Raw genomic sequence first — 24,209 nt, 5'->3', positions numbered from 1 at the left:
TTTGAGTTACGATTTTTTTTTAGATACGAGCAGTTCGATAATTGGCGAATCAAATTTTTTTAGGAGTTGAATTGTTTTTATTTTATTTTTACACTCCGTCCTGAAACAAACTTCACTCGTACATCAATGTATTATTCGTTAGTTACAATTATTATTAATACGTGTTTTTAATAATCAACCAAAAAATAAAAAAATTGAAATACATCAAATATCCAAGAAAAATCTATGTTTAATTTTTTGAGCAATGTATGAAGAAAAACAACCTACTATAAGACTCAAAATTTTAAAAAGTTTTAAATGTAATAATACCAGTTATGTATCTGTTTAAATATTTTTAGGAACCTTGTAATGTGACAAACATTGGTAGAATAACAGTAATTTAATCTCTAAGTGAAAATATATAGGAGTTTTTAATACCGAAAATGAACGTATTTATTATAAAAAAATTGTATAAATAATTAAAACTTCTTAGAACCTATATATATCTATATATGATTTGCAGGTATTTCATGTAGGTGAAATTCAATCCATTTTTTCTAAGGAAAAATACCAAACTAAATTAATTAGTAACTATTTGGTTCCCACGTTGTCGTAAGATATAAATTCAAGATTAGATGAAAAAGTGAACAGTAAGTAAATACCGTTAGTCAATATTTGTCATTAATATTTGCAAATGGAGATTAAAATTTTTCGATAAAAATATGATAAGGTGATAGTATTATGAATATAAGTTCAAGGAAATTCAACTTCAATATTCATTTCAAGATGAAGTTTCTTGGTGTATGTTTTTTGTTCGGATTAGCAGCCCTTGCTGCTGGGACATCAAGTCCAACTCAAAGAGAAATCCAAGAGTTTGAATCTTTTGTGAAAGAATACTCCAAATCCTACCATAACAGGGCTCTTCGTTCCCTCAAACTGAAAGTATTTGTGGACAATTTGAGAGAGATTGAAGAGCATAATGCTAATCCTAAAAGAACTTGGGACATGGGGATCAACGAATTCTCGGATCTGACCGGTAAATATATATATCTTGTTGTTTCATTTGAGTTAGAATCATTAATTTATTGAATTTACAAACCAACAAATACATAGACGAAGAATTTGAGAGTAAATACATGGGATATTCGCCAATGTCCTCCAGTGCTGGACTTGTAACGAGAACAGCAGCTCCAAAGCAAGGAAACATTAAGGATCTTCCCGAAAGTGTAGATTGGAGAGAGAAAGGAGTTATCACCGACGTCAAGAATCAGGGGTCTTGTGGATCTTGCTGGGTATTTTCTGCAGGTTAGTTTTATATCAATGTTTTTTATTATCCCAGATACATTTTTTTAAATTAATTTTCCATATTTTTAGTCGAACAAATTGAATCCTACGTTGCTATTGAGAATAACATGACCTCACCACCTCTTTTATCCACCCAACAAATTACATCTTGCTCAAGCAATCCCTACTCTTGCGGAGGATCTGGTGGATGTAAGGGTTCCATAAATGAAATTGCCTATATGTATACTCAGTTATACGGAATCGAAACTGAGAAGGAATATCCCTACACTTCTGGATTTACACAAGAAAGTGGTGAATGTTTATACAATGCCTCATCTGTGACTGGTAAAATGGCCCATGTACGAGGATATGAAGTATTACCACCCAATGATATGTACTCTGTCATGGAACACTTGGCCAATAAGGGTCCTCTTGGTGTATCTGTGTATGCAGGAAGATTTAAGAGCTATAAGAGTGGTATTCTAAACGGCTGTGATTTTAATGCAAATATTGTTATCAATCATGCCATCCAAATGATTGGTTACGGAACTGATCCTGTAGACGGACCCTATTGGTTGGTCAGGAACTCATGGGGAAACACTTGGGGTATTAATGGAGTAGCTAAGCTTAAGAGATATACTACCACTGAGTGTGGAATCAATAGCACACCTGAATATGGTATCAAATGTGACGGAGATGGTATTGTTGAACAAAAGGTGTGTGGAAACTGTGGAGTTCTTTTAAATGCCAATTATCCAATTGGAGCCACATTTGAGTAATTGTTATATTATTTGTTCCCTTTAAGCTCGTCAATAAATCCTAAAAAAATATTGCAAAATGATATTGTTTAAGATTAATTACTTATCATCTACATCAATTCAATTATAAATTTACTTTTAAAGTTATCCTTACAAAACCCAGTTTTGAATACTTGAAATGATAACTTTCTTTAGAACTCGAGTTCATATGGATAGAAGGGAAAATAAAATCAAAAAATAGGTTACCATAGAGTAATTATCAAAGTATTGGAAGTATGTAGTATTTCAAGAACTTTTCTTGCAAGTCTTGTCAAGTCTGAATCAATTTTCACGTAACTTATGTCAATGTTATCCATTCATACTCATAGTTATTTTACAAAGATACTATTAAATCTACTCAAAATAATAGGTTTATAGTTTATTATAAAAAGGGTTCAATATGGCAATTTATATATATTATGTTGCAGTCTGTAGCATGTTTTAGCTATTTGGCGTTCCAATCATAAGGTAATACTAGGTATTAGGGGGTATCATGGGAGCACAAATAGGAGCCTTACACGAGGGTAAATGGCTTACCAAGGTTTATTCGCATTTTGTGATATTATATATCGAATAAATATACTAGCAAAACCCTCTTAAAATTGGTAGCATTTATCTTAAGCTATTACGCTCCAATGTGGCTTGTAATTAAATTTCAACAAAATTGCGATGATGTTTCGAAACATTTTCAACTTGCAATTTCACTATCAAGAGGTATTGATCTGGCCCCTATTGTACGAAAAAATTTTATCCCGAAATTCATTCTTCGCTCATCATGAAAATATATTGTTAGCAGCATTGGTAGATGAAGATTCAGAAGTTCTTAAATTTGCATTGAGCAAAGTTTTGAGTGCAAAAATTTCATATGACCCCCATAGGCAATTCATAATTCCTAATAAAATAAGCTATGAATCTTATCATTTTATGAATATGATTGATTGGTCTAAGATAGTAATTTCAGTTCCTTCAATCGTACAATATTACAAAAAAAGAACTTATGAAAGCAAAGAATGAGCATTTGAAATTAAAAAATATCCATACCATTCCCAATCTGTAGAAAGGGCAATGAAACTAGCTTCTGAGGCTTCCTGTAAGGTTTACAGATATGACCAAAGACATGGATACATTTTGTCAACTTCAAAATCAAGAGATAAACTAAGGAAATTTAAAACTAAGTGTCAGTACCCAATTTGATATATTTTCATATTTTATCTTTGAAAATAGCATTCAGCAAAAATTAAGGATAATTATCCAAATTATTATATATAACTTATATAGAAATAAAAAAGGAAAATATATTGGTATAAGTTTCTCCTGTACATAAGTAATTTTTATCTTTTTTGTCTATTTTCGCACTAAATCCGGGAGTGTACAATTTTTATCTCACTGTAGAAGTAAGGGATTTAACTTTAGCAAGAAAATACATTTCGTGTAATGTCATTGTTTTAAGCACATAAAGTTTTTTATAAATAAGAAAAAAAAAGTTTGTTGGATATTTTTTTTTTTTTACTTCATACAGCCCTTCCGGACAAAAAAGAGGGTGGGGTAAAAAAATTTTCTCAGTGATTTTTTATTTATTAAAACTTTGGGAGGTTAGTATTCGTGAAAGCTAAATTTTGGGCTTCCGTGATACCCACTACTAGGCATACTCCTAATGAGATTGCTAAATTGGACTGACCACAGAAAAAACAGAACACTTTCATGTATGTCAGGGGTCCCAAAGTTATTTTTTGTCGGAAATGTCTATGGGAATCATAAAAAAATAACAAAATTAAAGTTCAAAATACTATTGTCGACGAAAAATAACAATATTTTATTTTCACAGAAGTAGAATCGCTATATCTGTTGTGATTCATATCGATCTCCTCTTAATCCCATATATAAATGAATTAAGTAATAATTAATTATTAATATTTATAATATATAACTTATGAGTTATGAAGAATCAATGAATAATTTAAATAGAAACTTTATTAAAAAGTAATTCACTCCTAAAATTAGAATAGAAAGATAGCAAAAATATAATTTTGCTAAATAACAATTTAATGACTTGGGCCTAATGTGTAATAAATTTCATATAAATATGTGTTTTTATCATCATATCTTCAATAACCAATTTTATAGGTTTTTTTTTAAAAAAATGTTGAGGAAATCTTTTTACAATAAATATATTGCGTAAGTTCAAGATAAACAGGGCATGAGGAGTTGTGTATAACGTAATGATACCCCCAAATAATATTTCAATTATCTAGTTCCTTTGTCATATTTTTCTGATGCACCAAACAAAAGAAACATAAATTTATACTTGATGCGTAATTTCAAGTGATGATTTACTACTATCACAATGATACTCATCATTTTAAAACTCACCAAATATAACTTTATTGTTATGACGTCATCAAAAACAGCTTCAAGCCCGAATTATCGTGGATAGCCATATAAACACTTCAATTTGTGGAGTAAAATCTTGCAAAATGTTGCATCTTTGAATATATTTAGATCTTAAGGTTTAGCAAATGAAAATTATAATTGAATGTATTCAATGCTTCAATTCTAATTCAAATGCTTTAGTTCATGCCAGCTCGATGAGTATGTTGATGATTACAGGAAATAAGTTAAAGTGGACAAAGCACAAGTACCTATGCACTATTCTTAACATTGTATTGTTATTTACAAACTGTAACTTATATATATTAGATAAAAATTACCTACGTAATGTATAAAATGTCGTTTATTATTTAGTTTGCCTGAGACCATCAGGTATTATATACATTACCTTGGTATAATATATAATGCCTGATTTTCATACATTGCCAGTATCATAATTATATTTATGCATGTTACTTTATTTACAAATTAATATACATAAGATTTTTTTTCTTTCAAATTTTAATTATTTCGATTTAAGAAATGGTGTATATATTTTCATAATTTTTAATTTTAATACATCTGAAGGGAATAAATAGTGATTCAGATGGTTAACCATTTTTTTATATTATAACTTTATTTTAGAAAAAAGATAGAAAATATTAAATGGGGAAGAAATTTGTATTTATCATAGCCTCCTATATTCTATACGACACTAATGAAGTGCTTCACAACTGACAAGCAAATACATATAACGCAATGTGTTCGTATGGATTTTACTATGCCTAATTGTTATGTTAATGTTGCATTTAGTAGGCTGGAAAAATAATAAAATCGCATTTTAAAGGTCTTTTGCATGTTTCTTAATGTAAAAACAAGGAGGGGCACACATCTCAATCCAAAGGCAATACAAAGTTGAAATTTGGTCGACTATTCTTATCAAATACTTAATTAAGTATACTTGACTTCTTTGTGGCATCGATAATTAAAAAAATCAAAACAATAAGGGTTCTATTCTATGAAAGGATATTTATATTCAAATTCCTTATATCGAAAAGAGTGGAAATCACAATGCAACAATAATTCGAAATAAATTTATTGATATATTCCTTAGGTTTTTTGACAGATATGTGTATATTCTTTGGCGTAATAAAATTAATAATATTGATCATTACATATACGAGTACTTGAGACGTTTCTTACAAAGATTAAAATGAGTAGATCTAATTTACTTAATATTAAATTGCACTTTATGATATTGTTTATATTTTTGATTTGATATCCCTCATATATCATTAATAAGTCTAAAAGGATAAAGATAAAGTTGAAATAACTTAATACTTAAGTAAGTAGGCCAATCATGATAAGCTATCATAGTTTGAATAATAAAAATGGAATTTAAGCCTACTATGAAAAAAACGAAAATAAAATAAAATTTGGCAATGAAATTTCGGAATTCTATGTTGCTCTTAAATCATATGCAAGGGATACCAATGGATAAATATTTTGACCCTTTTATAGTTTTCAAATATATTAGATTGACTCTTTTAATTTTAAGTCAAGGTTTCATCGCTGTGGATGTATAAAATATGTTTTAAAATGAACAATGAGACAAAAAAAAAAAATATATAAAAGTCTTTAGTCTCAACCAGGTTTATTCTAGCTAAACTGGTGAAGGAATTGCTCAATTGTTTCAAACAAGACACGTGTATTTAATGACGTAAGGCGTGGTTAATATCATATAAGAGAAGGGAAGAAGAGAACTGTCATCAAGGCATGAAGTCGATTTTGCAAAAACTATGTGCAGTTGGTTATATAAATAAACTAATCACTATTACAAAATAAATGTTCCAACTGCTTGAATTATCTTGTAGCCTAAATGCCCCTCTAGTGTATGCATTTACAAAAGTGAATCCTTTACTTCTCATTGCTTCACAATCTTTTGGTTAAAATGGAAAACCCCTTTCAGACCTCCTTGTTTAAATGATATGTCATTCTGGAGTCAGGTAAAAACAATGAGTGTCAAATTAATTGGAAGACTATGGTTGCAGTCGTCATTGGATGTGGTAAAGTCGGTATTAAATCGGAGGAGCGTTGATGTTTCCGCTCCTCAGGCTTGGTTGAGCTATGCCAGTCATCTCCTTACTCCACTTCAGATATGGTTCACGTATCGAGTAGTGACAGGAAGACTGGAGGTATCAGGAGATCTATCAAATAACCCTAATTACTATTTCTGCAATTCAGAAAGAGAGATAGCTTCAACCCTTCTGCGGGAGTGCCCAGTTTTAAAAACTGTGACCTCTACTCTTGGAAGCTGGTAATGGAACAACGCTTCGGAGACTCGGTGAACCGAAATGATTTTTTTCATACTAGCTTCCAATGACGAAATATATCATCACGCAGTGAAAGTATTCAGCTCCAAGCTTGACACTGGCCTGATAATATTTTAAGAAACTATATTAGCATTTTAAATACAATTACTTACGTCATGAATGTTTGTTTCTGTTTTATATGGTTTTTATTACTCTATTAGGTCATTCTGTAAGTTGTTTACAGTATTTCAAAATCTTTGAAATAAATTATGGTTATGAAAAAATATATATATATTTGAAATTTTATTTTTCAAATATATTTTCAAAAAAAATAATAATCCAAAAACCAAGCCCCCCCCCCCTCAATTTTGCGGACTTGACTGACATAGCACATTCATTGGGATTTTAGGTTGAAAATTGTTGGATACAGAAGGTTGTCAATGAACAAAAATGCTCAGTGATAATAATTAATTTATGAAAAGCAAATATTAGTCATATATAAAGTGTATTGACGTCAATGGAATAGTTAAAATTATGTAAACAACCGATAGGTCAATTATTCAGAATTTTTTTATATCATTTTAGATATGTAGTAGTACTTGTGTAGAATTAATACATTACAATAATATCAAAGGGAATGAGGTTATCTACATACTTTTATCAATAAATCTTTCATGATTATTTTCCAGATAATTCTCGTTAGAATCCTGTTTAGAATTTAAACTCTCTAAATATAATTAATCTTCTTTAATCTTCTCAGGTCCATGTAGATCTTATATTTGCATAAATTGTAAACATAGGTGTAAAATAGACTGAAACTTGTGGATTTTTCAAAAACTCGAAGACGTGTTTAAACTAGAGTTCCGTTTTTGTGCACAGATAAGGCTGGTCTGAAATGTTTCTGACATAGCAAGGATAGAAGGCATTTTTCTGAAAAAATACTACTCGGTGTTTTTATCTGCAAAATAGTTGTTCACGAAGGGGATTGGCTCTACGTTGAAGGAAAAATCTTTTTAGTCCACTGTTTTGACTGTATTTATGTTTCGGGCGTGTATTGGTCTATCCAACTTTCATCTATAGCAATTAATCGTCGCCAAAACGCTGATTTATTTTACCGAAACCGTGCCTTCAGAGCGATACTCGATTTTGTCCATTTCCATACACACACACACCAACTCACATCATCTCACTCAAACGATCTTTATATAACAACTGCGCGTTCAAAATGCTTGAAATTTTGGTGAGTAACTGTCGACAGATGATAGATAGTTGTGAATTGCTTTCATCTTCAGGTTGAGGTCGAAAACTTTTCTGACCTTGCACGTATTTTGTACGTGTTTGAACTTGGATAAATATATTAATTATACCACTTACAATTTGAGCATAACGTAAGGTCCTGTGGGTACACACTATATGTTTGCCATCATGTCATACTTTCTCTTTCTATCTCAAAATTGGAGACAGCGACAGCGTAAAGTTGAAATTAATTTATTGAAACCTTTTTATAATAGTAAAATAACTATATTACTGGAGTAGGGAAAGAAGGGGAGGGTCTAGGATTCGATCCCTGGATTGAGGATGAGGCTGGAGGAGATCACATCTCATTATGTGTAGTTTTTTTTTAATGTAAAGAATTTCTAGGATGTGATCTCCTACGGCCTGTTTCCACAGTCCATAAATCGACTTCAAGCCCCACTTTTCCCTCCCCTGCCCCTGTATACTCCATAAGATCCTTCATATATTGCTAATTGTACAAATATCTCGAAATAGTCAAGGCCCTCTCTTCCAACTCCAACGGCAATAATATACTCTTTGCTTGGCGAAGTTATTTCCACAGTATTTAAAGGTTGCAATATGTTGAATTTCAACTTTCCACTGTTGCTGTCTCCAATTTCGTTATAGAAAGAGAAAGGGCACCCTGTACCCGTACATCTTTTAATGTTTTAGCCCCCACATTATACTATTTCTTGTACAAGAACATTTAAAAAATATAACTTCCTTAATTTTATTGACGTGTGAAAAAATACACTCCCTCATTAAAATGGATGGTACATAAAAACGTTAGGGGATATATACTTGAAAATTTAATCGTTTTTATCTGAAATAGTATCCCTTAGGCAGAAGTGATTTACTTTCTCGTAGAACGTTTAATATTTTCGATTTTTTTTTTACAATTTACGCATTTCAAAAGTTTAAGCAAAATTTAGCTTTACGGGAGGCTCTACGGTAATACAATAAATGCGGAATGAGCGATATTCGTGGAAAGTTAATCGATTATGTGGTGTACTAAACTAATTTTTATTCCCGTCAGATTAGACATACTTTTATAAAAATAAATATATCTAAAAAAACAATAATATATTTTGTATTTCTGATTTCAGATGAAATTTAATTTAAATTTAAAAAAGCTAAATTACTTATAAGAATTCGAAACTTGATATTTTTTTCCAGTTTCGGCAGCGAACCCAGGGTTGAATCTCAAACCATGTCTTATTTGTTATAAACAAAATCAAATTTTATCATATTGAGATATAGTTTATAGTCTATAATTATGTGCCCTGTTCAAACTTAATTATTGGTTTGTTACCTATATGATCAGTGATTAAGTATCGCTGAATTTTGTTATAATTTTATCGATCACAATTGTTCGAATAACTTTTTATGTTTAACTTGGAACAACTGTCATTTCGGACGATTGAGCACCCTATTGCAACCTTGGGAATAAGTTAGATATGCCACACTTTACAGCTGTGCAAAAGTATGACTTTGTGGATCCATTAACTAGAGCTCATACTCAAGTCATCTCAAGGCTTTACTCAGTTGGTTAGGAGTAATGAATACCTCTAGAGAGCTTTTCCAGACATATCTCTACGAGTTTATGTGGAGGAAGCGTCTCAAGGATATGTGTCATCATTTTTATAGAATTCTTGAAGACATGATGAGCCAATATCTGATATGAGGTTCTTCCATATTTTTCATTTATTTTTTTAAAGTTCCTTAATGCTCCATTTTTTGTTTTGTTTCATCACTTAATGGATTTAATACCATATATTTGTTCCTCACAACGATACCCACTACTTTCATCCAGGAAGAATCATAATGAAATATTATTCCCGTTAGATAGCTTAGAATCAAAACATTTTGTTTTGGAAGGATTGCAAATTAAACAAATTAGACATTTGGACTGCTATATATATGATTTTATCTGTTATTTTCTATAAATTTTAAGTTTATTTGGTCATTTGTTATATATCGTAATTTATTCATTCCTATGATTGCTCTATTTTGTGACATGTTGATTGATTGGTGTATATTTTATTTCTGTTGCATTTTTGAATATGTTTAATTTTTTATAACTCCTTTATTTTTTGTTATCTTTTAAATTTGTTAGTTATTAAATTTTTATATATTTATTAATATACTCCATGATTTTAATTTATTTTAGAATGTTTCTTTTCTTTCTGTAAGTATGCCCTTCCACACAATGAGACCTTCCATCTACTTTCCTGGCTCTTCGAAGTGCTAATTAACTGAATAACTCGAAAAAGTAAAGACCTCTGTCCTCTTCCTCCGTCAATATATTCTTCCCTTCACTTCGCGTCCCTACACTTGACGTACCGAAAGTATTTATTTATTGAAAGGTTGGGATAATTGAATTAGAAGATTCCCCTATGCGGTCTCCAATTTTGAGGTAAAAAGAGAAAATATGACGTGCGGGCAAACTTGTACAGAATACCCCATTCTTCATCAAATATGTTTCATCACAATTTTTGGTCTCAAATATCCAAGTTACAACTTGTACAAAATCCTAACTTCTACAGAGTATATACAAACGTAAATAGGGACAAGTATATTATATAGGTATGTCAAAAATCAGTGAGACATTCGTTTACTAGGTTAGGAGGGAATTTTAAATCCTCTAGAGGTGATATTGATTTCCCAGCACACGTTATGGTGTTTGCCTCCTCATTTGTTGCACAAAATCTCAAAGTCAACACTGATGCCTACTAGGACGTGCTAGAGATCAAGTTGAATGCTTGGATCGACATTTTTGCCAATAGGTAGCCTAACATGTGGTAGCAGGACTCTACCAAATCTAAAAAAAAAAAATTCAAATGACTTCAAAATAATTTTGACGACTTCATTTCGTCGGAATTTTGTCCTCCAAACTCGCTGGATATAAATTCCTAGGATTTTTTTCGTGTGGGATGCAATCAAAGGACCAACCAAATCCCCTGCAACACCAATTTTAATCTTCCACGCCACTGACGACACAAATGAACTGGAACTTATTACTCGGATCAAGAAGGAAAAATGTTAAAAACAGGGAAGGTGCTTAAAATATCTTTATTTTCATTATCATAATCTATTACCATAAATATATCAACTTAAGAATGTCAATAGATTAATATTTTATTTTTGAACAGATTATTTTATTAGTGATATTAATATTTTATTCCAAATTTAAATATAATTTTATTTACCCTTTCGATATAATAATAATGGATTTTGAAGATTATTCTGACTTTAATTCAATTCAAGGATCAATAATTATTGATTATTAAATTGAACAATATTTGTAAGTATGCTCCAAACTTTGGTCCTTTGAATCTTCTCACTTTCACATTTTCCAAATGATAGATAATCTATTCATTTTTTTAAAATATGAGACTAATACAGTACATTTAGTCCATGTCTACTATTTTTATAAGAATATAACCCAAATTAATTATCCTTAACATTGTTCCTTCAAAAAAGTATTGAAGATCCTCTAGATTTATGTTAAAAATATTCTGATTCCTGAAATACCTAAATTATAGATTAGTCTAATATTAAAATTTCTTAAACAAAAAGCATGTACATTTTTGCCTCTCCTTCTTCATTTTTATTACCAGCTTTTTGAATCGTTTCTTGCTCGGGATCACAATCTTCATGATTTATCTAAGAATTGTTCCCATATCAACTGATCAAGTGTATATCCCACCATGATGAAATATATACTAATCAAGTTTCTAAATGTCAAAGGAAGACATAACATATGGCGTCGTTTTTTCCCTTACGAAAAAAAATTGAATCGTCTCTAATGAAAAACCCTTGATATATCTACTTTAAATATCATACGTATGTAGTTATGATGGGCAGGTTGATGTGATCTAATGACCAATAAGATGAAATTTATGTATTAAAAAAAAAAAAAAAAAAAAATGTTTGATCTTATGGCGGAAGTACTATGCTTTCGAATGTTTTGGGGAACTCTCAACTTTCTCTTGTCTATTGCTGTGGTGTCAACAATTTCACTTGCTATTGCTCAGTATCGTCACTCTATGTATTTTATTTCTATGTTCCTAGTTAGTGTTGTGTCAGTTTTTATTTAGGACCGAGGACTGTGGTCAAGGCCAATCCTATCCAGTGCGGTCCAGTCCTACTTGTAGGTCCTTAATGAAGGTAAAATCGATCCTTCGTGACATCAATGAGGGGGAAATTCCTTTTTATTTTATTCCGTTATTTAATAGAATAAATTGTATAATTAATTAACAATATTTCTTATATATTGTATTATTATGAAAAAAATTAATATTTTTTGCAAGATATTTGCAATAATCTGAATACATATTTCATAACCATTTATTTGAATTAATAAAACATCGATATTTTTCTGAAAAATTCCAAGGACCGTCTGTCCCATAGACAGACGGTTTGCGTTTATAAAGTTTCCATTTGATGTCCAATAACCGTCTGTATAATGTGCATTTTCCTCATTCCAAATTGATATACATCTTTCTTTCATTTTCCAACCATATGTGGGCTCCATGTCTTCCTTTGCACGTACCATTTATATATTATGAAAATCATATCTTCTTTAACTGAATCATTTATCAGAAGTTAATTCCTTCAATTTGATCTCCCATTTTTTGTATCTTTTACAATAATTTTTTTCATTATTCCATTGTTGGATCAGTCTAACAAAAACTGCAGTCATATTAGTGGTCCAATAAAATCTGAACATTTTTTATCTGAAATTACAAAACATCTACAAGATATAATTTATAAATTAACAATAGAATTTTGACAAAATTAATACTATAAATATTTGTGTGTCTGAGCCCTCTTAATCATTAATGTATCCGTCCCTAGCGGCATTAATGGGTTCCAGGAGGCGGCAGAAGGCCTGGCACTCACTATGTATGTAGTCCTCTATAATGAGGTACCAGTGCTGGCAGACAGTGGCTTTAAGGGGCTCGGTGTTTGGATGAAGGGCACTGCATGAAATGCATACTAAAGGTGTAAACAAGGGATTGGTATCAGGGCTGTAGGGTAACCAAAAGAGTCATAAAAGAGTATTGCAAGGGCGGAGATGGTTTTTTTTTCATTGCTGGTACCAAAAGTGGCCTCTCTATCATCACAAGGTTCTTTCCGCCCACTTTTTTGATAGCTTTGTGGGCAGTCTCGTGTGAAACTCCGAGATCTCTTAAATGGGTACTCATGACCTTTAGGAGATTGGCCAGGGCTGTTTAACACTTTAACACCTCGGAGTCTAGTTTGGCCCTTTTTGACAAAGCTCTTCTTCCTATCCAAGCTTTTGGACTTGCTGACGGCGTAGGTAGTACTCCTGGAGACGCTCAACTGCTAAGAATGCGCTAATGGAAATTCATCAATTACGTTCGAGTGTGATTTCTGGACTTTTATGTAAGCTTAGAGCTCAATTTTTTTTTCTTTTTTGTTAATAATAGTTTATGCTTTAATATATTGAAATAAGAATTAATTTCAATCGCTTATCTTCCATTAATTATTGAATTATTAGATGCTGAGATTTCAATGGACCACCTGATATGAAATGTTGCTCACTGTGAGTCACAATACCAAAAACTGTGGATTATAAAGGTCATTTTTCTGTTTATCGAAGTAAAAACAATCAGAATCACATCATAGCTACATAGTTAGTGACAATTTGAATGTATATGAGTCAATTTAATCTTGTTATCGAATGTAAATGTCATGCATTGCATTGAATACATACGTACTCGTACATACCTATAAGTCGATAAGAAAATCGTTAATCTTCTACGTACGTAATCAGTGAGGCCCTATATTTTTATTTAGTAATAGACAGTATCCCATAATGTAATATTGACAAATGCTTATGAATTTGTTTAAAATAATTTTACTTCTATGTAATAAAGGCGATGATTTTTTTTTGTCCGTGTATTTAGATTATGATATATAGGTGTTTGTTTTTTTTTGTCTTGTTTTTTTTTCCCGAATAAATATTGATAAAAAAAAAAAAAGAAGCTCATTATCTATAATTCTGCTCATATATATATGTATGTCTGTATATTAAGTAAAGTATAATTTCATTTGTTTATAGTCGATATTGGAATACCTAACTCACTCGGAATATTGATAGTGCCTGCATAAACGCTAAAATAATGAAGATTTTATTACTTTGTTTGAGTTTTTGCGTAGTTGCTTCTTTTGCAAGTTCCTCTAAGTTCTCTGTCAAGGAAATTCAAGAGTTTGAAAAGTTTGAAAAGGATTTTGGTAGAAATTATGGAGTAAGATCTGATCGATCTTTAAGAATGAAGATCTTTGTTCAGAATCTAAGAGATATCCAGGCTCATAATTCCAATCCAAAAAGAACTTATAATAAAGGAATAAATCAATTTGCTGACATGACGGGTAAGTATCCTTAAATTTCCCCTCAAACCCCTTTTTTAACATAGTTTGCTTATATTTGTAGAAAAGGAATTTCAAGAAGGTTATTTGGGATACCAAAAAGTTCCGGGATTAGTGAATGGAGTAATTGCTCGTAAGACGAAAGAGGAGGATCAAGACTTTAGTAAATTACCTGAGAATATTGACTGGAGAGAAAAGGGTGCCATCGGAGTCATCCGTGATCAAGGAAACTGTGGATCTTGCTGGGCTTTTTCATCAAGTAAGGATTATACCCCTACCTAGTGTAACCTGCTACTACTTAGTCTCCTTTTAAATTTTGTTCTAAATCAGTGGAAAATATTGAGTCCTATGTCTTTATCGAAACTGGTGTACTCCCCACATTAGCTCCCCAACAAATCACATCCTGCTCCGTGAATCCCTATCATTGTGGAGGACAAGGAGGCTGCGAAGGAGCTATAAGCCAAGTTGGATATATGTACACTCAGCTCTACGGTCTTTCAATGGAAGAGGACTATCCCTATGTCTCAGGAATGACGGAAAATACCGAAGAATGTACATTCGATTCCAAGTCAGGAAAGCCCTTAGCTAGAATTCGAGGTTATGAAACTCTTCCTTCAAATGACATTTACGCAGTCATGAAGCATTTAGCAGAGGTTGGACCCCTCTCTGTGAATGTAGATGCCACAAACTTCCGCTTCTATTCCAATGGAATGTTGGATGGATGCGACTTTGATCAAAATATTAATATTAACCATGTGGTTCAACTCATTGGCTATGGAAATAATAGTGAGCAAGGACCATACTGGCTTATTCGAAACTCCTGGAGTACAACTTGGGGAGATGAAGGAATATTGAAAATGAGAAGATATCCGGAAACAAAATGTGGATTTGACTCCACGCCCCTGAACGGAACTGGATGTGTATATGATGGAAATGATGTTCAAAAAGTATGTGGAAATTGCGGTATCATTTTCGATACCAGCTATCCCATTGGAGCCTCCATTCAGTCCTAATTTGAATAAAGCCATAACGTACCTAGTTATCTTCTCACACTGAAATGAGTAATACGCATTTTCAAACCAAGAAATAAACAATCATATCCATACACATAATTCTATATTTTTAGAAAAGTAATTCGTCAGGAAATATATAAATATAAACATATGTTAGATGTTATTTGTCTCCCATAATCTACACAACTTGACTTTAATGTGTCAGATCAACATGGAAATGTGTATTTTCATTCAATGATGACATCCTGATTGCAAATCTTTAAATGTTGGTACATTTTACTGCTGGATTCAAGTTATATTTCTCAAGTTCGAGTAATTGAATATTGAGTGAAGCTGTGTTCTGAGTTTTTGAACATTGAGTCAAGTAGTGCTCCGATAAAATCATTAGGCAAAGAAAAATACATTTCCATCAAATTGATAAAATCTAAGTTACCTCAATAAGGTAATAAATTCACAGAGGAACAATTTTGTCCAAATGAATTGAAGACAATAATCAAATTTATCTATGAGTAGAATCCAAAACTGATCCCAGTCATCTAAATTCTGAAATATTCAATGTCATTTTTTAGCATTAAAACAATCCCAAATTAATTATATGTACGATTAATTAAACTTATGTAAAAGTGTTTTTATGATTAAAAACTTTTTTTATCGTTTCTGTATCTTCTTATGAACTAGATATATTTCCAATTTTAGGCTGAAAAATGATGAAAAACGATATTCTGTTTTTTTATGTTTTTTTCTTTACCCTTATAACTTTTAAAAAATACATATTGATTAGGAATATCATAGCTTATATTATGGAAATATATTCAATATATAATTTAGAAAAATATGTATTTCAAGGAGTTATGTTCTATTTTGTATTTTTTAAGTGATCTCATTTTGAAATATTAAAATTCTGAATCGTGAATGATTGCTTTACTGTTTCGATCCTGGTATATAATTCCCAAGGAAAGAGTCCCTTATGAGGTACGGTAGTTTTCCTTGGATGAATTCTCCTCCCATGGTACATCGTGGAATTCGGAATCTAATTTCGAATATGAGATGGATGATCAAATTCAAAGTATTTTCCTTCGAGTACCTTGATCTTCCTTTTACAGGACATGACATCATTGAATTGGCATTGAAATCGGAAAAAAATATGATGGTAATGTTGCTATTTGCTAGTACACCCGTTATAAAAAATGGGATCACTTCAAAATACAAAATGATAAAAAAAAACAATTTTTAAATAGATTTTTTTTAAATTATACATAAAATATTTTTATATAATAAGCTATACTAGTCCTCATCACTACCAATGTATTATGAAAAAGTTATAAGGTTCTGAAGAAGAATGTCGTTTTTTATCACTTTTCAGCCTACAAATGGAAATATATCGAGTTCAGAACAAAATACGGAATCAATAAAAACACTACATAACTATAAAAAATACCTGTACATAAGTTTTATTATTCCTATTTTTTAATTTGGGGATTTTTTTAAGGGTAAAAAAGGACTTTGACCAATAATAGTCCCGAATTACTATTATCCCAGATATTTCTGACTGAGAGAAAAACTGAGATCAGTCATGAATATTGCACTCATAGATAAATTCGATTATTGTCTTCAATTCAATTGTACAAAATTCCCAACTTTCCCTTAATTGTTCCGCTGTGTCACATACTGTAGGTAAATAAATATTTATTAATTATTTAATAAAAAATTATTTTGAAAAGTTGTATGACATATATAATCACAACAAATCATAAAATAATTTGATTTAGGTTGGCATGTATGTAGAGTTGAGATTTTTGGTGGGAAGAAATTAATTTTATAAGTTAAGAAAGGAAAAACACTTGTTCCGTGTGCTCTTCCTCCTTTTGTGTTCATTATTTAATAGTTCGCGGTAGTGTTAACTTCTACCTCTAAAGTAAGAATTATCGCCTATCTCTGGTGTAAATTCCTCAAAAATGCATAATCAAATAAATACATATGAATTTATGTAAAATTATAATATATTCCCTGCGCTAATGCTATTTTAAATGTAAAAGATTCTCCTCTTTATAGTCAAGTCTAACACTAGTATATCGCAAAAATCCTGATTTGCGCAATTGCTTTATACAATCGATTAGCATGAAAAAATACAAAAGGAACTTACCCACAATTTCTCCTTCAACTGGCTCTAAAGTTTCCAACTCTGTGTTTCGAGCCCATATACAATTCATAACGGTTAAAGATAAACGTCTGTCTCGAGGACTTCGAGATGAAGTTACATCCTTGACACGCTCAAATGTCTCAATGCTTGCTCGACGAATAGTATTCATCTATTAAAAAAAAGAAGAAGAAGACAAATATTATATATATTTAAGGCAACCAGGAATAAATAAGTGATATAAATTGATTCATTGCTTTTATAAGATATTTAGAAGGTTTTTTTCCTTTGTTCATTCACGTCTAAAGGAAGAGGAAAAGGGAGCCCGCATCATGAATTACTAACGAGTCTATTGCACTAATTATTATATAAGCTATTTGTTTCCTGTCTTTCTTTGATTCGTATGTATTTTGAACACTGAACAACCTTTGACGAGAGATATAAATTATATCTGTAATAGTGATTGGACTTATTCTATACCAAAAGCCTAAAAAAATGTTTTTTGGAGCTCAAGAAGAATAGATAGGGGGCTCAGTTAAAATCAAAAAGTAACAGTCGTTTAAAAAACAACTATACAAATAAAAGTATTATCTAAATTTATTCAAAATCAAAAAGGTTACGGGCAAAATAAGAAATCGGTGAAAATTGCACTTTCGTTTCTTTTATTTTTTACAGATGCGAATAAGTACAAGGAGACGATGGAATATTGGATATGTAGATAAAATAATGTTTGTAGAAATTTGTCTAGCAATTCGTTTGCTCATAAATTTGACACATAAAAATTGATTTCTAATTGAAAAATCCATCCTTTTCTGAATATTTTTTTCCCCCTTTTTTTCATCAAAGGTCCATTTTCAATTTTTAAGATGAAACGCCACAAATCAATGCCCTTTGGACATAAAATTATAGACTTGAACTGATTAAATATAAAGTATTTTCAATTTTCAGAACATTTTATAAGACAATTTTTGTATATTTGCAAAAATGAATCACGCATAGAGGGTTATTTTTTCGACGACATTATTTTCCATAAATTTTTGGCTATTCAAGTGCGAAAAAAATCTTGGTGGATTTGTGTTTCTCTCTACAATTCCAATAAATCCCCTCAAATACTTTTTTATTTTTGCTAAAATAGTACAAAATTTTTGCCATTATTGTTTGAAATTGGTGCAATAAGATGTTCAATTAATATATTTTCCCTATTGTTTACTCATACATAATAAATTAAGAATTACATGGATTCTGAAGGAAAATGGCATATTACATGGAATGATCATCACAGGAAAATACTATAGAGCTCAAATATATATCTTACTACTATTCCTATGTAATTCTTTGGGGCCACATCATGTCTACAAAATTTTAAAATGTTATTTCTTTTTATATGTTTAATTTAGTAATGCACATTATGGGTGTATAAAGGTTTAAAATTGTATTCAATAAACGCACAATCACGCAACATCAGTATGAAAATGTTTGATGATCTGAAGAATACTCTGATGAAGTAATTATAATCGAACAGAAACGTCTCGTCAGAAATAATTATGTTCTTGTTCATAAAATTAGTTAGATAAAAAAAAAAAGAGAGCGATGATCATGTTCCTATTAAATTTGCCAAAATAAAAACAGTCTTGAATAAAAATCCCAATTATTTTCTTTACTTCATATTAGTATACAGTCTAATGTTTTATAGACATATTTGAGTTATTTTGATTTTGTTCAAAATTGGTGCACATGAGATATATACTCGTATATATATAGCTTTCTCTCTCTCTCTCTTTGAGTCATTTATAGTCTTTGTATTAAAATTTGTTCGATGAGTAAAAATTCTCAAGAATTTTAACGTTGATTTAGATCCCAGGTGCGTCCACAGGCTAGGATTTGGGGGCAGAGGTTTTATTTTTCGAATTAAAATAAAAACAACAACTAAATATTAAAATTAAAAAATCAAAAATCCATAGCTACTGGGGTTAAAAAATTCAAAAATCAAATTTCAATTATTAAATTTTTTGTAAAAAAGTTCCAAAATTTAATTACTAAAATCGAAAAAAAAAATCAATTATTTATAGCTATTCATAAAAAATTGAAATTTTTAAATTTTAGAGATTGAAATTTAAAATTTTTCAAAAAGAATTTCAAAAATCCACAGCTATTGACAAAAAATTAAATATTTTGCTCTGCTGCATAATTTGTCCGAATAAACTTTTTTTAAGAAAATAAATATTTCAACCAAAAATTTTGCCACTATTTTACTGTACAATTTTTTTTTTTCATTTTTCCCTTATTTTCATAAAACGTCTATAATTTTAAGAAGAAATGTAACAAAACAAAGCATTTTGGACATAAAATTTTTAATCATAACAGTAGAATGTAGAATTTTCAATTTCAGGATAATTTTGGGAATATTTGCAAAAATGAAACAGTAATAGAGGGTTATTTTTTCGACGACAGTATTGCCCATAAAATTTTTGGGGTTTCAAGTTCGAAGAATCTTGTGTTCCTCTTTACAATGCCAATAAATGCTATGAACTACATTTTTAGCAAAATTAGTGTAAAATCGTTTTTTCTTAGTTTCTTGGAGAATTTCGATTTGTCAATTTTTTGTCAAAAATGAAAAATGAAATTATCATCTTGACACTTTTTTTATGCATATATGTTGTTGCTATGTTATTTGAAGCTTGTAATTCATTTTTTTTATTTATAATAATGCATTTCATAAAAATTATAGGCGCTATCTTTTCATGCCTGTAAGAAGAAAATCCTAACACTTGCCCGAGCAACACCGGTTAGCCGTTTGCTAGTAAAATCATATAACGATCACATCATAATAAAATGAAAACCGGAAAAGCTTCTTTTACAAATTACATTTCTAATCAAACGTAATATATAATTCTAGCTTGTTTATTGATGACGACCCACGTGACGTGAAATAAAGCATTTTTAATTGGATCTTAGACAATCTTAATATGTATATGTATGTACACTGTATATGTAATCATATAGTCATCACATCATAATAAAAGCTAATTAAAAATCTTTTTTCCAATTAAGTGGACCAGATAATAAATGAAAACTTATTGCCATTTGATATGTACCAATTATTATAGGCATAAATAGAGTCAGATAAAAATTAATGAAGTGACAGTATACTACTCCATACACAAATCTCCCAATTCATTCTTTACAAAAAGTAAAGAACAATATTATATTCAAAATATGAGTACAAAGGTTTTAGTCCCCAAAGAATAAAACCTCTTTAGCTACAAAATTATACTAAAAATTTATACAATAAATCAAGAGTAAAAAAAAAAAATCATCGATTGAAAGTAAAACTTTCTATAAGTTTATCTGTCTATAATATTAATAAAAAAACACCCAAAAAGTCAGACATCTAAAAATGGGCACCTAGGATGAAATTGTTTATTGAAGGCACCATTTCACATTTACTTTATAGACTTTTCCTTAAAATACCGTAGAATATCCACCACTCTATCGATCCAGATGTATTTTCCTTAAGGAGTTTCAAATCTAAAGCCATGTGCACCTCTTAAATCCATAATATCCATTGATTCATAGAAGGTTAACTTTTTTGTTATGTACGTCTAAAGATTTCAAAATAACGACACCGATTGCTTTTGCCTTCTCTCTTGGAAATAACTTACTTTTTAGTCAGCCAAAAATAATTATGGCCGCGAAAAAAAATTGACAAAACCAGATTTCAAAAATCCAGAGATATTCAAAAGAGAATACTATTAAAAAAATTGTGGGAAAAAAATTCTACCCAATAATTTATTACATAAATTGTTAATAGCTCAGGAACTAATGAATATCAGTCCCCAATAAATTGGATAACGGAAGTATTTGATGAATTAAAGCAATGAATAATAAACAATAGCTCTTAGATAATTTAAGAATGAACTAAAAAAATTGATAAAGACTAATGAAAATAAATCCCAAATTTACGTTTCAAAAGAAACAAACAAAATATCAATTCGCGTGTGAACAAGAAAATCTACAAGTTTTGTAAAATATTAGTTTCCTAAGAGCTCAGACCTTGTATATATTATGTATATATATGGGGTCGTTTGAAAAGTCCGAGAGGGCACTACTGGCGTGTATCGAGGTTATGTTTAGTTAGTAATATCTCTTGGAAGAAGACTGTTTCTTTTTGTTTGACATTTGTTTGAATGGAGGAATCGGCCGGAAAGATTATGGGGACGGTATTTTGGATTCCCAAGGAAATATCCTCATTGCCTATCTGGAAAAGAATAAAAGTATTACAAGTCCAAATTATTCATGGTTATTGGACAGTTAGAAAACCGAGCTACAAGAAAATGCCCACGATAACCCCACAAATAAGTCCTTTTTCATCACAACATAGCACCGGCTCACACCTCAGTAGGTGTTGTCGCACAAAATTAAAAGAAATATGGGTTGAACTCAAGATTCCAACAAAAATAGCAATCTCACGCACCTTCACTCTTCTATCATCCATCCCCATATCATGGATGTTATCAATGAGTTCTGGAGTAGTAACCCCAACAGGGCGTCCAGAACGTTCAACGTCACTTCTGCCCATATGGTCACTTATGGGAATATTGGAAACCGTTCTTATACTGCTCTAATTAAAGTTGCAGAGTCCTTATAATGTTTATTATGCTGCTTTTAAATCTACTGAGGCGTTTTGCCTTTCATAAATTAATGTTTCATCAACCCAAGGTAATTCTTTTTCCCGCATTTTTTGAAAATTACTCCACTTTCTCGATTCAAAGGAATACTAATACTAATAGAAAAATAATTTATTTCGAGTGTGTTGTACACTGAGCGACGTCGTTCCATAAACATATAGAGCGTTTTCACATTAAGTCATCCTTTTGGAAGTTGGGAATATTGGAATTATACACAAACAAATCATATGAAAATGAATAATCTATAGGGACTTTCCCCCATTTTTTAAAGCCATATTCATTTTATTCCATAACTACATAATATACCAACAGCTTATGGTTTTAAAACCAGTCAGTAAAAGGCTATCTCAATTTGCTTTTATATATATATATTTGGCTATAAATAGTGTCATTTTTTTTTGCATTTAAGGGGGACTTTATAGATATCTACCATAATTATTTAACAAAAAAGATATTGTGTACGGATTTTGTAAGTATTAATCCAAGTATATTGTATATAATTATATGTAAACTGTTTTTTTAATCTGTTTGATTCATCTCGCCCCCCTTAAAAAAAAGTGAGGAAGAAAAACCATTATTGAACACAAAATTAGCTCATAAAAAAGTGAAAATAGCTAAAAGTGGAGTTTATTCGATAGAAGGGAAAGTGAAAGGAGTTTTAGAAAACTGATTAACTTTTCTTATTTCTAAATTGATCTTTTAATAGACACTAATACAATAGAAATATTGTTTTAATAAAATTGGTTAAACATATTTCAATATGAATTTATTCAACAACTTTTCCTTATATACACCTCCTTTTTTATTTATTTATTAATTACTAAACTTTATTTACTAAACACACAAACTGATCCAAAAGTATATAATAATTATTACTAATGACTACATAGAGGCTGATATATTGAAATTTAAATACATACTACAAGTTATCGTGAAAAAAAGAAGAAGATTGTAACAACTTCTCCATTATTTGGGGGAGTGTAAAATATAATTCACAGTCCAGTACTAAAGTAGTACCAGCCTTAATCAGGGATGTAAATCCGGTGTGTTTTTTGGCTGTCCTGTGAATTTATAAAGAAGGAATTTTATTTTCCTTAGCAGTTGTCATTATTATTTAATTCCTGAGTAGTGAACAACATCCTTTCCTAAATACCTGATTGAATCTTCGTGGGTGCTCATAAAAGATGGAGCGTAACCCTGAGGATTTGTTATGGAGTTATAATTGTAAGTCCTTGTTGTAAGAACTCAAGCAAATGTTCTTGTTTTTATCCTTTTTTTCTTCTTTTCTTGTCACAGTTGATTGTAGCTCCTCTAATGAAACGTCATGTCCTCATACATCGATGTCGTAAATACATTTTTCTATTGTTAGGGTTACCATGTTGATTTTCGGTCTCTATTTTTTTTTTCATGCCCTTTCCACATTGGAGTTTCACCTTTGTGAATAATTAAACAATTGATAAGACTTTTTTTTTCTCTTCTCCCAATTTCATTTTCTTCCCCCCTCCTCCTACATAAAGAAGATCATTTATTTATTATTATATATATATAAATAGAAGAGGAACCCTGAATATTAAAAAAAAAGAATTGTCAATATTTGTGAGGAGTTATATACACCTTCATGTCAAAGATTTTTGGTAATTATTTTTCCTATTTAGATGGGGAAGTAGTTATTCTCTTACTTTGATATAGAAATGAGCCAAAAACTCTTCTCTTATTTCCCAAGAAACAAACAGATAGTTACATCAAGAAAAAATTGTGTTTACTTTCCAACAACACACAAAATAAACAGAATAAATTTATAACACATAAATAGAAAACTTCATGTATAATTTTTGGCTCTGGTAAGAGAAAATAGTTAGGGAAGACAACAGAGAGTCATATATGTATGCTTCACCTCTCCATCACATCAAAAACATTATAAGGCTCCTGTTTGTGTTTTTGGAAAGTGATGTGTAATT

The 24,209-nt window shown here is 30.5% G+C and overlaps 3 protein-coding genes and 1 long non-coding RNA gene across 4 annotated transcripts in view; 3 read left to right on the top strand and 1 right to left on the bottom strand.

Moving 5' to 3' along the window:
* Window positions 1–24,209, bottom strand: part of LOC121119773 (retinoid isomerohydrolase) — a 116,683-nt gene that overhangs the window by 83,265 nt on the left and 9,209 nt on the right. Inside the window, exon 2 of the mRNA XM_040714561.2 lies at window positions 17,570–17,735. Coding sequence (XP_040570495.1) covers window positions 17,570–17,735 — 166 coding nt within the window. The remainder of the gene's footprint in view (window positions 1–17,569; window positions 17,736–24,209) is intronic.
* LOC121119774 (cathepsin L-like proteinase) lies at window positions 706–2,104 on the top strand. The gene is made up of 3 exons (XM_040714562.2): window positions 706–1,015; window positions 1,093–1,284; window positions 1,354–2,104. The coding sequence occupies exons 1-3, from the start codon at window positions 721–723 to the stop codon at window positions 2,040–2,042; spliced, it is 1,176 nt and encodes a 391-aa protein (XP_040570496.1). The 5' UTR covers window positions 706–720; the 3' UTR covers window positions 2,043–2,104.
* Window positions 7,500–11,227, top strand: LOC139905888 (uncharacterized). Its single transcript, XR_011780999.1, has 2 exons — window positions 7,500–7,979; window positions 10,185–11,227. It is a non-coding gene; the product is annotated as an uncharacterized lncRNA (long non-coding RNA).
* Window positions 13,844–15,577, top strand: LOC121119777 (cathepsin L-like peptidase). The gene is made up of 3 exons (XM_040714568.2): window positions 13,844–14,416; window positions 14,478–14,672; window positions 14,744–15,577. The coding sequence occupies exons 1-3, from the start codon at window positions 14,167–14,169 to the stop codon at window positions 15,424–15,426; spliced, it is 1,128 nt and encodes a 375-aa protein (XP_040570502.1). The 5' UTR covers window positions 13,844–14,166; the 3' UTR covers window positions 15,427–15,577.

Source organism: Lepeophtheirus salmonis, chromosome 6 (assembly GCF_016086655.4).
Source record: "Lepeophtheirus salmonis chromosome 6, UVic_Lsal_1.4, whole genome shotgun sequence".
NCBI classification, from domain to species: domain Eukaryota; kingdom Metazoa; phylum Arthropoda; class Copepoda; order Siphonostomatoida; family Caligidae; genus Lepeophtheirus; species Lepeophtheirus salmonis.
This window is presented reverse-complemented; position numbering and strand designations above follow the sequence as displayed.

Bases quoted from the DNA above. Each gene is read 5' to 3' on its own strand.
- LOC121119774 (XM_040714562.2), top strand. From the start codon at position 721: ATGAATATAAGTTCAAGGAAATTCAACTTCAATATTCATTTCAAGATG. The intron at 1,016-1,092 runs GTAAATATATAT...ACAAATACATAG, and splicing joins CGAATTCTCGGATCTGACCG to ACGAAGAATTTGAGAGTAAA. The intron at 1,285-1,353 runs GTTAGTTTTATA...CCATATTTTTAG, and splicing joins TTGCTGGGTATTTTCTGCAG to TCGAACAAATTGAATCCTAC.
- LOC121119777 (XM_040714568.2), top strand. From the start codon at position 14,167: ATGAAGATTTTATTACTTTGTTTGAGTTTTTGCGTAGTTGCTTCTTTT. The intron at 14,417-14,477 runs GTAAGTATCCTT...TTATATTTGTAG, and splicing joins TCAATTTGCTGACATGACGG to AAAAGGAATTTCAAGAAGGT. The intron at 14,673-14,743 runs GTAAGGATTATA...GTTCTAAATCAG, and splicing joins TTGCTGGGCTTTTTCATCAA to TGGAAAATATTGAGTCCTAT.